The following is a 14,963-nucleotide window of genomic DNA, read 5'->3' on the forward strand; positions in this document are numbered from 1 at the left end:
TACTTTGTCACCTCATACTCTTTTCAAAATTAAAATTCAGCTACAATAATTATTTAGAAACCAGTGTTCTTATGAAAACATAATTTACTCTAAAGTCTTGATGATTTTAAAATGCAAAGAAGTGGAATGGTATCCAAAGAGATTTTATTACCAAAGCATTTTTAACCACTAGCAATACCTAGTATACCACTAGTATACTTTTCAGAGTATTAGACACATGATGACCTTTCTATGATGCCATAGATGTCATTTTAGACTTGGAACCAAAAGTACTGTTGCACTTCTTTGAAGAAGGAAAAATCATCCCTTTCTCTCAATCACCTACCTTAATATAAATTTAACTTTGAAATAACTTTTTCTTTTCATGGCCTAGTAATCACACAGTTGCAATAAAAATAGATTTCCTTGATCATTGTTAACATTGACATTGGATGTTTTAATTTTTATACTTGAAGGTCCTCGAAAATTTCCCCTAGCTCAAACTGAATCTCTTCTGATGAAAATGCGTTCAGTGGCCAGTGATGAGCTCCATTCGATGGTGCAGCGGCGAATGAGCCAGGAGCACCCCTGCCACGCCACGGAGGCGGAGCTCGCACAAAGACTGCAGAGACTCATCATCTTAGCAGCCAACAGGATCATCTACCAAGGTAGGACGAAGGAGGTCATTAAGTAGGCCCAGGGAGTTCATGTGTTCTTTCTTGCATGTTCAATTGAAGGAGAAGTAATTTCAGAAAAAATGGTGGTTTTTCCTTTTAACATCCCACCTTATAAAAGGAATTTTTTTTAAATTTTGGAACTGATAGTCTTGAATTGAAGCCCATTTTTTAATGTAGTAAATGCTTAGATAGACCATTAATTTAAACAGTATAGTACCTCCATGTTGTCTTGTTTTTCTTTTGCTTTGTGATAATTATTGATTTGGATGCAGTTTTAAGAAATAATAAATCCTGTATAGCATTTACTCTTGTTTCCAGTGAATCTTGCCAAGGCATAATACATTATCACTCTATGGGGAGTGACATGAACACAGGCAAGAAACAGACATTTTGTCCCCAAAGGGTCCCTCTTGCCCTTTTATAGCCACACCCACATCCTCCCAAGCCAGTCCTCCTCAGCTCCTGGCCTAAACCTCTAACCTGTCTTTTCAAAATAAGCTAGTCATAGCCGCACAAGCCTGTGGTCCTACCACTCAGGGCTAAGGTGGAAGGATTGCATAAATCCAGAAATTCCAGGCCAGTCTGGCAACCTGACATGACTTCATTTAAAGACAAAATGTTACATGCCTAGAATCATACAGCGCATACATAGCCTTTTAGGTTGGCTTTGTTCACATGGCCCAATTTTCTGGAAAGCCAGAGCTTGTTGCATGTATGCATTATTGTTACTTTTATGTTTGACTTGGCAGTTTTCTATGGTGTGGGTGAACAACAGTTTAGTTTAACCACTTACCTGTTAAAGGGTATCTGGGCCATTTTCCCTTTGGGCTTGTTACAAATAAAGTTTCAACATTCTTGTACAGATTTTTGTTCAAACAGAAATCTTTATCTTTCCGAGATGAGTATCTCAGGACACATGTCTTAGGCTATATGGCAGTTACATGTTTAATTTTTTTTTAGCATTTATTAGATGTATGAGGGGAGGTTTCATTGTGACATTTCCATTCATACATGGAAGGTACCCTGATCAAAGTCACTCTCTGTTTCTCTACTTCACCTCCTCTCTCTTCTTAAATTGATTTCAACATGTTTCATTGTTCTTTGTACATGCATATAAGCCATGTTGACCATATTCATGTTCCTTTACCCTCTCTGTTCGCCCTCTCCCTCCTGTTGGTACCCGTCCTCATGTATTTCATTGTTACCACTTAACTTTTCCTGAGTGATTATGCAATTTTGTATTCCTATCATAAGTGTACAATGATCCAAGATTCTTTGCATTGAGTATTTGAGGTGGTCACTACTTTTTATTTTAGCCAATCCTGTAGATATACAGTGGTATAGCATTGTGGTTTTGACTTGCATGTCTATAGTGGCCAATGTAAAGGTAATACCTAGAGTAACCACTAAAAAAGCTGTGTCAAAAGGAAAATGCACTGAAAAATACTATACATGAGAAGCTGTGGCAGGAGGGTCACAAGTTCAATGCCAGTCTGGGCTACAAAGCCTAAAGAGGCTAACTGGCTAAAAGAGAGACTACGTCAAAAAGAAAAGCTTATTGTATGTAATGTTCTTAGCAGGTGTGCATACACACCTACACACAGTTGAGCATGTCAGGTAATAAATGTTTACCTGCTTTATTGTAATACTCATTCAACAGTGTGTATGTGTTCAAAACACCAAGTTCTGTTCTTCAAATATATACAGTAGATAGTTTCTGTAAAGACAAAACATTAAGATAGTATAGGTAAGTCAAACTGGAATTCTGAAAAAAAATGTTCATATAACCTCAGGAAGGCAAAAGAAGAATATAATCATTGCTAATCACTAGATAAGCATGAAAAAAATCCAAGCAGGGGGAGAAGGGTTGTGAGATAGCATCATTCTGTTTTAGCTTTTCAGATTTTTAATTGGGGCAACAGGCTCCCGGGCTAGTTAACATGTAAGTTGGATAGCACATGAAGTGAAACATTCAGCTCTGCAGATCCATTCTAAGAATCATATAGTCTGAACAATTTTGCATTTGATCTTATCTTTCATTAGTAAATTAAATCTTTAATTTAGAATTTCATGACATAATTTTAAATGTCTACATTATTTTTAGTTAATTCACTTTCTTTATTATGTCTAGTGTATCCAGCATACCTACTACACTGATGTTATAGTAACTACATTTGTAATTTAATGGAGTATTTCTACCAGCGTCAGTACCAGTTATAACAGCTAGGTGTCAGTGATAGGACTAATTTTTTTTGTTTCTTAATTCAGAGTTTAACCCAGAAGTTATTGACATTTTGAGAACTCCAGAAAATACAACTCAAAACAAGACTTTGGTTTCTCAGACTGAAATTTCTGAAGAAAATATGCATGAACAGCCTTCTGTCTTCAATCCATTTCAGAAAGACATGTTGACATATCTGGTAGAGGGATTCAAAGTGTCTATTGTAAGTAAATAAATTACTTGGTGTGTTCATTTGTGCAAAGGAGAAGGCTTTGTGTCTGTGACATGCCTTCAAAATAATTTTCTTTGTGCTTTCAGAGAAACTGAAACCACTTGAATTTTTAATAATAGAAAAATATATATTGCTAGCTTAATTATTGGAAAGTGCCTTCCTCTGCAACATTGTTTTTTTGTTTTTGTTTTTTGTTAGTCATGGGGCTTGAACTCTGGGCCTTGGCACTGTCCCTCGGCTCTTCAGCTCAAGGCTAGCGCACTACCACTTGAGTCATAGCACCATTTCAGCTTTTCTGGTGGTTTATGGAGATAAGAGTCTCATGGACTTCCTGCCCAGGCTGGCTTTGAACAGCAATCCACAGATCTCAGCCTCCTGAGTAGCTAGGATTACAGGCAAGAGCCACTGGCGTCTGGCTTACAACATTGGTTTTTAAGGCTGTGCCCTGAAAGTCATTTTCTTATATAGTCTAGAAGATCAACATCAGAAAAGAGAAAGGGTTTGATGAATAAGTTAATACTTATTCTGACTAAATTAGTAGCTTTTTAAAAAAATGACTTTATCATTCTACTCTTGAATTTCTGGAGTATTTTATTTTCTTTTTTTCTTTTTTTGGAGTATTTTAAGGTTGAGATTTTGGCATAAACAAATACACTACCTTCAAAAGAATACAGTAGTGACTGGTGTCAGGGTTTGTTTATTATTGTTTCACTTGGGTTTCTGTGAATCACTTGCAGTTGACTGTAGGGAGCAAATTGATAGATTTGATGCTCTCTAGAAAGAATAGTACCAAAAGCCAATCTAATTCTAGCAGAATTCATAAATCTAAGCAAGAATTTGGTGATCATTCCTGAACTCAAAACAAACTCCAGATTCATATAGAATTCAGTCACTCCTACAAGGACCTTAGGGTTGGGAGTTATTGGAGAACCATTTGTAAAACTCAAAATAAACTCTGAATGTACTGCTTGAAGCGTTAGGCTCAAACTAACCTTAGTGGAGCCAGAGTGGAAATAGGGTAGTTGATTATTTGTTAGGGAAAATTAATGGCCAGTATACATGTGGTTCTTGGTTTGTGAGTGCCGTTTGCAATACTGTAATACTAATTCAAGTCTCTATGATGAATCTTTGCTCCTTCATGTTAAAATATCAAAATTATCTGCTTATCTACTGTTGTTCTCTGATAGTTTTGATTTTTAATTTACAATGTCAAAGCCCTTGGTAATTAAAAAAAAACATTTAGGATATTAACACTTTCATCCATCTTTCTTTTTAAAATTGTGGTTAAAAATATATCTAATATAGCCATTTTAATCATTTCTTTCTCCTTACTTCCTAAGTTTTTTTTTTGTTTTTTTTTTTGGTATGCGTGGGGCTTGAACTCAGGAATTAACACTTATTAGGCAGATGCTTTTACTTCTGAACCATTCCTCTAATACTATTTAATCATTTTAAGGGTACAATTTAGTAGCTTTAATTTTTTTTTTCTTTTTGGGTCCGGTTGTGGGGCCTGAACTCTGGGCCTGGGCGCTGTTCCTCAGCTCTTCAGCTCCAGGCTAGCACTCTACCACTTAAGCCACAGCGCCACTTTCAGCTTTTTTCTTTTTGCTTATGTGGTACTGAGGAATTGAACCCAGGGCCTCAGGCATGCAAGGCAAGCTCTCTACCACTGAGCCACCTTCCCAGCCCCTTATTTTTGTATTATTGTGCAGTCACTACCAACTATTTCCAAAACTTTTTCATTATCCCATTATTGTATTCTTATTAAATGGTGACACCCATTACACAATCTCCTCAACACAATAACTACTGTTCTGCTTTCTGCTTATATAAATGTCACAGTCTATATACCTCAGATAAGAGAAATCATATGAGTTTGTCCTTTGTATGTGGTTTATCAATGAGCATGATAAACTTAAGGTTTATCTGTGTTGCACTGGAACTTGGTTGCTTTTTGAAATTGAATAATCCATTGTATGTTTAAACCACCTTTTGTTTATATGTTCACCGATTAATGGCCATTTAAATTATAGCTACCTTTCCGCTATTTTGAATAATGCTAGCTGGAATTATTCTAACTCTCAAACTCCCAGTTGTATGAGTTATGTATATATCTTTCTTACTTAGAATCTTAAAAAAAAAACCTAGACTGAAACAAGGGCTCACCATTTTCTTTTGATCTGTGTGTTGTTAGTACATTGTTGCTTAAGTTTGGTGCTAACTCCCTCCAATTTTGATTTAAGGGATCAAGTAAGGCCAGTGGTTCTAAGCAGTTGTGGACTAAAATCCTGTGGTCTTGTAAGGAAACCTTCCGCATGCAGCTTGGTAGACTACTAGTGCACATTGTGTCACCAGTCCACACTGTGCAGGAGAGAAAGCAAATCCTGGAAGTCGTTTATGAACCCATTCACCAGGAAATACTGAGAGACTGTCTTAGCCCTTTCCCCCAAGTAAGTATCTCAGCATCCCATAAAAGAATATAAAGTTGGTTTCATTTCTTCTGAAAGTATATGCAGACCCATACACAAGTCCACACACTCAACCCAGTAAACATTACCTCCTCCACTCTCAGCACAAAGGAGGAGAGCGAGTGCCAGTCACTTCTGCCCTTATTTTCTTCTTTTAAAGTTGGAAGTAGGTAGAGATTTTTGTGTCATTGAACACTGCACAAACGATGTTCTCCATTGCCATCTACTTGGGTCAGGAAGCCCTCAGCTGCTTTTCTACTGCTGTAACTCACTACCTTTGATGGATTTTGCAGTCTGTAGCCTCATCACTGTCTCCTGTGGCTGCTTTACCTTCCATGCATAACTGCACAGCTGTGCTGCTTTGTGCAGGATGCCAACGCAGAGCACAAAGCTTTCCCACTCTCATTACCTACCTATTCTGCTATTTGTCTCCATAGCGCTCCACTCTGTTCCTTCTGAGGACCCTCATTGAAAACTTTACGTACTTCAAAGTTTTATTATTTAAGGGTGCAATCAATCATGAGGTTTTTAACTAAGGGCCCATGCTTTTGGCAAGTACTCTATACCACTTGAGCACACTTCTAATGCTTTTTGCTTTAGTTTGTTTTTCAGATAAGGCCTTACACTTTTGTCTGGAGCCAGTCTTGGACTCAAATATCTGGGATTATTGATGTATATCATCATGCCCAGCTTGTGTTTGGAGAAGAGCTTGAACCACATCCCTCCTATTTCCACCATGGTTTTTTTTTAATAGATTCAATTCCATAAACTAAGTTATGAACTTACAGGCTAATGTGTTTTTTTTTTAATTTCATTTTTTTGTTTTCTCACTGTGTAGCACACATTGGACTTAAACTTGAAATCCTCCTACCTCAGCCTCCTAAGTAGTAGGATTGCAAGTGTGTACCACCATGTCTAAGCTCAAAAATTCAGTTTTTTTTTTAAAGCTAAAAAAAGAGCCAGGCACCGTGGCTTATGCCTGTAATCCTAGCTACTCAGGAGGCTGAGCTCTGAGGATCGTGGTTCAAAGCCAATCTGGGCAGGTAAAGTCTGTGAGACTTTTATCTCCAATAAACCCGAAGTGGTGCTGTGGTTCAGGTGGTAGAGTGCTCACCTTGAGGTGAAGAGCTGAAGGATAACGTCCAAGCCCAGAATTCAAGCCCCAAAACCAACCAAAAAAAAAAAGAACTTTTTATATTCATCTTTAGTAGCAGCTTTTTTTTTTTTTTTTTCTGTCAGTCATGGGTCTTGAACTCTAGGCTTGGGTGCTGCCCCTGAGCTTTTCAGTTCAAGGCGAGTGCTCTACTACTTGAGCCACGTGTCACTTTTGGTTTTCTGGTAGTTTATTGGAGATAAGAGTTTCATGGACTTCCTTGCCTGGACTGGCTTTGTACCGTAATCCTCAGATCCCAGCCTCCTGAGTAGCTAGGCTTACAAGCATGAGCCCAGTTTAGCAGCATTTTTTTTTTTTTTTTTTGGTCAGTCATGGGGTTTAAACTCGGCTTGGGCACTGTCCCTATGCTCTTCAACTCAAGACAAGCACTCTACCACTTGAGCCACAACGCCACTTCCATTTTTCTGGAGGTTTATTGGAGATCAGAGTCTCACGGACTTTCATGATCGGGCTGGCTTTGAACTGTGATCCTCAGATCTCAGCCTCCTGAGTAGCTAGGATTACAGGCGTGAGCTACCAGCGCCAGGCTAGCAGCATTTTTTAAATAATAATTCAGACAGATACCCATGACTCAAGCCTGTAATCCTAGCTACTCAGGAGGCTAAGATGTGAGGATCGTGACTCGAAGCCAGCCTGGGTAGGACAGTCCGTGAGAATCTAATCTCCAATTAAGCACCAGAAAATCGGAAGTGGCGCTGTGGCTCAAGTGGTAGAGTGTTCACCTTGAGCTGCAGAGCTCAGGGACAGTGCCCAGGCCCAGAGTTCAAGCCCCATGACCAGAAAAAAGAAAAAGAAGATTGCTTTTAGGGCACACATATAAAAATATTCAATCATTTACCATTTCTCTTTATTTGCTAACTCTCCTAGCCTTTTACTGTCTCAACATCTGCTCCTTTTCCTCTTTTGCTCAGGTGGCAGCTGTCTTCTGACTAAATGTCACATTGAAAGAAGCTTTGCTATTTTCACTAGTGCATATGCTCACCCTATACTTTGGAAATGACAATGTGGTTCAGCACGTTGATCTAAATATCACCCCAAATGTAATCAATTCCAAATCCATTTGTTAACATTTAATACTTAACTGTTCACAGTTTAAAATGCCTGAAGATAAATGCAGTCTTTAAAGGAAGGTGTTTTTAACTTGTCCTAAAATATATTATCTACTATAAAATATAAATATATATTGTCTACTATATGGTAGATGTGATGGCACATCACCCTCAGGTGTATTACACAATGCATGGAGGAAACTCATTGTGAAAGTAAGAGCCAGCAGTGGTTTAAGCTTGCACTGAGAAGAGCAATTGTCATTACCTTAAGAAAGGTGAATTCTGCTTTGGTAGACATGGAACTGAGCACTGAGATCTCACTGGCATTAGAGTCTTTCCTCTCTTGCTCACCCTAAAATAGAGTGCTGACAAGTTAAAGATGGCTTTCATTCTGGAAATTTCACCAACTTCTCTTTTAGAAGTTGAGCATAAACTACTTAGAAAGGTATGAATAAGCACATTTCATTCACCCTAAATAATAAAGGAAGGTTATCCTCTGGTTCAACATTCTTAGGAGAACACTAGTAAGTCTTTTCCTTTACCCTAAGCTTATTTTGTGAATTCCTTCAGCAAATCCCCTTAGAGCTTTTTCTCCAAAAGCTAGCTGACTAGCTTGCTTCCTGAAGTGGAAAGAATAGTATTATTATTAATCTATGATTTACATTTGTTAATATCTGGATGCAGCTTTGTTGATATTTTATCCTATTGATATAATTTCTTTTTCTGATTTATTTTAAAATAAATGATAGAAATCATGACATTAGAAAAAATACAAATTCTCTGTTACTAAAAAGTTGTTACTTTTTTTAAAGCATGGAGCCAAGTTAGTTTTGTATTTGTCAGAGTTGATACATAATCACCAAGATGAGTTGGCAGAAGAAGAACTAGACATGGCAGAACGCCTTATGAGCACTCTGAAGTTATATGGCCACAAGTGCATTCCATCCAGCGCCTCCTCCAAACCAGAGCTTCTCAAGACGATCATGGAGGTGAGTCTGAGGAACCATACTTGTTCCTTAGATCTTGCTGAATATGACAAAGAATGCTTGACAGATTTTTCCACTATATGGTATATATTCAGGAGACAACTTTGATTTGACAACTTGATTTCCTTGTGTATGACTAGCAGTATTGTGTGAAGGGATGATTTTCATAGCACAAACACATTAAACATACCTTGACTTATAGGTTATTCAGTGAAAAAGTAAAATGAAGAACCAAGTAAACTCATCAGGTCAGGCATACTATGTAACTATCATACCCTAATTTCTGTGACCCAAATTGTATAGAAACAAAGAGGAATTGTACACTGTTTAGGTGCTTTATTTATTTTAATATTCTGGTCTCCTGAAGATAATCTTTTTTCCTTTGTTAACGTGGTTTTAAAATTAGTTTACTGGGCTTTGTGCCAATGTGGGTTGAAAGATAATGTTTTATGTAATGCATTACTACCCAAATCTTTCAGGAGCAAAAGAAATATGAAATTGAAGACGGCATGAGTAAAGCTTCCTGGCAGAAAACAGTTAACAATAATCAACAAAGGTAAGGTTTTATGTGTTCCTAACATCATCCCTTAGGAATTATTAGAGTTATGTTTGGTTTTGGTTTGATGTGGGGATTTTGTGGAGTCCCTCCCCTCCATTCCCCTCCCCTTTTGTACTGAGGATAGGACCTAGGGTCTCATACATGCTAGGCAAGTGCTCTCTCCCTGAGCTATATCCTCAACCCTCATGCATGCTTTTAGATTTAAAACATTAGTTTCAATAAATATTTAATATTCACTTAATTCACTTAACTTATGGGCAGTGTTGCATGTTTAGTCTCTTCCAGCGTCTTGATTCAAAATCAAAGGATATATCTAAGATAGCAGCAGATATCACCCAAGCAGTGTCTCTCTCCCAGGGAATTGAGAGGAAAAAGGTAATCCAGCACATTAGAGGAATGTACAAAGTAGACCTGAGTGCCAGCAGACATTGGCAGGAACTCATTCAACAACTGACACATGACAGGTGAGTGACAAGAAGACTAGATATTCTATTTTATATGTGGATGTTGAACACTCACTATTTAGACTCCAGAATTCAGATTCATAAAATTAATTCAGTAAACACTTTTTTGTTAAATCATTGGTGGCTTTTTTTTCTTTCTTTCTTTCTTTTTTGTTTGTTTTGTTTCATTTTGTTTTAGTGTTGAGGATCAACCCCAGGACTTTGAGTATGTGAAATAAATGTTCTGCTACAGAACTGTTCCTTATACCTAATTTTGTTTCCATCTTGAAAAACGATCATATAAGATCTGAGGGGGAAAATAACTAAGGAGAAAGGAGAGGTATTAGTTCTTTCAGACAATAAAACTGACTTTAATTATAAAGGATGTTCTTGAAAAAGAAATATTTGAAAAGATAATTCAGGAATGGATATTTTTCTTTTTTTGGGGGGGGGGGGGGGTCCAGTCTTGGGGCCTGAACTCTGGGCCTGGACGCTGTCCCTCAGCTCTTCAGCTCAAAGCTAGCGCTCTACCACTTGAGGCACAGCGCCACTTCCAGCTTTTTTCTTTTTGCTTATATGGTGCTGAGGAATCGAACCCAGGGCCTCATGTATGCAAGGCAAGCGCTCTACTACTGAGCCACCTTCCCAGCCCCAGGAATGGATATTTTTCTAGCTAGGACTTTAATGTGACTTAAAAGATGCATTATGAGCCAGATGCTGGTGGCTAATGCCTGTAATCCTAGCTACTCAGGAGGCTGAGATCTGAGGATTGTGGTTCGAAGCCAGCCAAGGCAGGAAAGTCCATGAGGCTCTCTTTTTTCTTTTTTTGTCAGTTGTGGTGCTTGAACTTGGGGCATGGGTGCTATCCCTAAGCTCTGTTTTAATGCAAGGCTCTCACTCTACCACCTTGAGCAACAGCTCCACTTCTGGTTTTTGAGTAGTTAATTGAAGATAAGAGTTTCATGGGGAATTTTCTGCCCTGGCTGGCTTTGAACTGCCATCCTCAGATCTCAGCCTCCTAAGTAGCTAGGATTATAGGCATGAGTCACCAGCACCAAGTGTGAGACTCTTATCTCCAATAAACTGTTTACTCAGTAAAGGCTGGAAGTGATACTGTGGCTCAAGTGCTAAAGCACTAGTCTTGAGCAAAAGAAGCTAAGGGACAGCACCCAGGCCTAGCAGTCATGAAGCCCTGAGTTTAAACCCTACTACCCCCCAAAATGATACCACAACAACTAAATCTGTTAGAGAGGAGACAATGGGAAATATACAAGATTGATTTGGGAAACAGTTTTTGTCCACTAACCATATCGAATCCAGAGTATTATGTGATGTTACCTGGGTCTTAATGGTGGTAGTGAGGTAGCTGACAACATTAGCAGCTGGGAGAGCAGATGCATCACTTGCTCCAGAAGGGGGCTCAGCAGCACTCTTGCTTTTTTTTTAGAAGATTTTTTTGTTCTGTGTGTGTAGTATAAATATGTTAGCTGTTACTCCTTAATTATTATTTATCTACTCAGTCTCTGTGGTGATTTTTTTCCAAGAGTCTGACCCATTGGCCTCTCCTTAATAAATGTCCTTTCCTTTTCACCCACAGGGCAGTGTGGTATGACCCCATTTACTATCCAACCTCGTGGCAGCTGGATCCAACAGAAGGCCCAAACCGGGAGAGGAGACGCTTGCAGAGATGCTACTTAGCTATTCCAAATAAGTACCTCCTGAGGGGCAGACAAAAGTCAGAAGGTAAGAGTATGTGTCCCCACCTCTTGTGTGCTACTGTGGAGAGAAACTGTGGGCATCAGATAAACAGTGAACCTTTCATTAGCAGATGTGCTCAAGCCACCACTCTCTTACCTGTTTGAGGACAAAACTCACTCTTCTTTCTCCTCTACTGTCAAAGACAAAGCTGCCAGTGAATCCATAAGGTAGGTGTGAGTCCATGGACTCCCTTCACTCTTGGTGAGTATTCAGTACTCACTATAGAGCTTGTGTAATGCTTGTGTTAAGTACTGTGGGTTTTAAACATAAGAGACCTGAGACAGAACAAGGTTGATTGGCAGAAGCTGCATGACATTTCTGAAGCAGGGTTATTGGATGTCAGTCATCATGTTCTGGCACTTCCTGTATGCATGTGTTCTTGTTCTTGACTTTTTAAATAGCTCTGTAAGGTAGCTAGAGTTGCTGGTGACACTACCATCATCCGTGTAGTGCAGTGATCAAAGGTTCAGGCCCCATTCCTGCTCTTTCTTGTTGTTGGTGGTGGTGGTCCTGGAGCTTGAACTCTGGGTGCTGTCCCTGAGTTCTTCAGTTCAAGGCGAGGGCTCTACCACTTGAACCATAGTGCTACTTCCAGTTTTGTGGTGGTTAATTGGAGATAAGAGTCTCATGGACTTTCGCGCCAGGCTGGCTTGAACCCCATGATCCTCAGACTCCAGCCTCCTGAGTAGCTAGGATTACAGGTGTGAGCCACCAGCACCAGCCTTATTCCTGCTCTTTCCAATTGTCATATCTTGGACATATACCCCCTCTGCCTCAGTCTTATCACTAACCAGTGAGAGAAATAATGTGACTAAACCTGAGACAAAAAAAACATAAGTAACAAGAACAGGAAACTTTTCTGACTCCAAAGTTCTATTTTTCCTGGAATACTAGGCGGTTTTCACTTACAGAAATACCAATGGCATAAAACAATTAAAATACAAAGCATTGAAAGTTCTCTTACATAACTAAATACATATATGCTGCATAAAGGTTATATGTAATCTTAGCCTTTTCTAAAGGCTGCAATCATTTTCTCCTCCACTGGAATGTGTTATGTAGGCTCTGACACACCATCTCATGCTGTTGAAACTATATTCTGCCTGCGTAAGTCTTCTATTAAATAAAATAAGGCTTCTATTGCAAAATTGGAGAGATGTGTAATTTGGAATATGTTTTGGCAGAATAAATCGAAGATGTATTAGTGTTGCACCATCCAGAGAGACAGCTGGTGAATTGCTGTTAGGTAAGTTGAAGGATGTTACATACATATGCCTTACTGTATTCTTAGATCATTTGTAGTGTTTTTGGCATGTTGCCATCAAATTAGATCAACTTTCTTTAAGATGTCAGAGACTTTTTGCCTTGATTTCATATAGCTTGATTTCATAGCTTCTCTTATCCTCTAGAACCCTTAGTAAGATGCATGAAACCACAGATAGCAGTCCCTATGTGTGCCAGGCTTTTTTCTATACCATACATACCATAATAAAGTGTAAAGTAGCCTTGATAAGAGATCAACAATAACTAATAGATGTAGTGAGGAGAGCCTTATGTTATCTATGGTCTCTTGGGTAGTTCACTGCACCTTGCTTAAAGGGAAGCACTTGATAGCTTCCCTGTGCATGTGTGTGCTCCAGCACTTGTTAATAAAGTAAGGGGACTTGATACTGCAGCAATGCTGTTGATCTGACAGTGGAGACAGCTGAGGGATGAATGCACTGGTAGCAGATAGAATGTGTAGAACTGGACACTGAGCAAGGAGGGGTGAAGCAGAACAGGGCAGATGTCATCACGCTGCTCAGAATGGTGTGTAACTTGAAGCTTGTAAGTTGTTTGTTTCTGGAATTAACTACATCCACTATTTTCAGACTGTGGTTGACCACAAATAATTGAAACTTCAGAAAACAAAAGCACAGGCAAGGAGGGACTGCTATGATGTTTATGACTTATGAACGTGAAGAGATGATCGCTTGTTTTCTAAAATGTACATGGTGAAAAATTTAATTTCTTCTGGGCATGGTGGCTCATACCTGTAATCTCAGCAGCTCAGGATGTGGAGATCAGGATGATGGTAGTTCAGGGCCAGCCCAGGCAAAAAATTCATGGCACCCCATCCCACCCAATAAAATTGGACATGGTGGTGTGTACCTGTTATTCCAACTTTGTAGGAAATATAAAGAAAAGAATCATAGTGTAGGCATAAACGCAAGACCTTATTCAAAAAAATAACTAAAGCAAAAAGGACTACGGATGTTGATCAAGTGGCAGAACCCCTGCCTAAGAAGAGAGAAGCCCTGAGTTCACCTCCAGTACTGTTAAAACAAGAAGTTGACTTTCTCCTTGCATAATACGTTTTTATCTTTAATCGTTTTTAAATTATATATTAGAAATGTGTGTAGACACGTTTAGACTTTTAGACTCTACTGAATCACCCAGGCCTTCATAGTCAACCCAGCACTACAGGGTGGACAGCGTATAGTAGCAGAGTCCCAGGAGGTCCTAGCATTGTGACACTTGTACAGGGACTTGGAACGGCTAGCCCAGATGCAGGAAAGCACCTCTCACTCTTGTTCTCTGCTATGTGGCTCAGTCAGAAAATGATTATTACCTTTTTTTACTAGAAAATTCAGTGGACCATTTGACTTTAGTGTGTGACTGAATAAAGCAAATTGGTATATGTATATGATAGGAAGGATAATGGTACTAACAAAAAACCAGCATCTATTTAGCATTAAATGCAAGGCAGGACTGGTAAGCATTTTGTACATATTTTTGGTTAGTTTCACAGTAGCTGAAGTATAGCCTTCTACTCTCCCAACCCTGCTTGTTTATTTTTATTTATTTATTTATTTATTTATTTATTTATTTTGCTGCTACTGGGGTTTATACTCAGTGCTTAGCCGTTGTTCCTGAGCTTTTTTTTTTTTCTTTTCTCAAGGCTAGTACTCTTAATATTTGAGCCATAGCTCCACTTCAGGCTTTTTCATGCTGGTTAATTGGAAATAAGAGTCCCACAAACTTTCCTGACTGGACTGGCTTTGAACCATGATCCTCAGATCTCAGCCTCCCTGAGTAGCTAGGATGACAGGCCTGAGCCACCAGAGTCTGGCCCCACTTATTTTTAATAAGGAAAGTAAGACATATTGAGGTTAAGCAACTTGTCTGAGATCTTACAAGTCTTGTTTTAAAGATACCTATTGAGTGCTTGGAACTCTTTTTAAGTTCTGAGATTCAGATGCAAGCAAATGGACCCCAGAGGTCCACAGCTGAAAACACTTCACTTAACATTTTAAACTCTGTCCAATTACTCTCTGCAGGTAAATGTGGAATGTATTTTGTAGAAGATAATGCTTCTGATCCAGTTGAAAATTCGGTGAGTAGAGGCTTTCTTACATTAAACCTAGAAAGATTTTA

At 38.9% G+C, this 14,963-nt stretch overlaps 1 protein-coding gene across 1 annotated transcript in view; it reads left to right on the forward strand.

Moving 5' to 3' along the window:
• Positions 1–14,963, forward strand: part of Lyst (lysosomal trafficking regulator) — a 144,170-nt gene that overhangs the window by 88,145 nt on the left and 41,062 nt on the right. The window contains exons 29-38 of the mRNA XM_042685962.1: positions 456–647; positions 2,925–3,100; positions 5,353–5,559; positions 8,613–8,789; positions 9,266–9,342; positions 9,621–9,809; positions 11,386–11,531; positions 11,617–11,713; positions 12,731–12,792; positions 14,867–14,922. Coding sequence (XP_042541896.1) covers positions 456–647; positions 2,925–3,100; positions 5,353–5,559; positions 8,613–8,789; positions 9,266–9,342; positions 9,621–9,809; positions 11,386–11,531; positions 11,617–11,713; positions 12,731–12,792; positions 14,867–14,922 — 1,379 coding nt within the window. The remainder of the gene's footprint in view (positions 1–455; positions 648–2,924; positions 3,101–5,352; positions 5,560–8,612; positions 8,790–9,265; positions 9,343–9,620; positions 9,810–11,385; positions 11,532–11,616; positions 11,714–12,730; positions 12,793–14,866; positions 14,923–14,963) is intronic.

Source organism: Dipodomys spectabilis, unplaced genomic scaffold (assembly GCF_019054845.1).
Source record: "Dipodomys spectabilis isolate Male_0828 unplaced genomic scaffold, ASM1905484v1 ptg000096l, whole genome shotgun sequence".
In the NCBI taxonomy this organism is placed as follows: Eukaryota; Metazoa; Chordata; class Mammalia; order Rodentia; family Heteromyidae; genus Dipodomys; species Dipodomys spectabilis.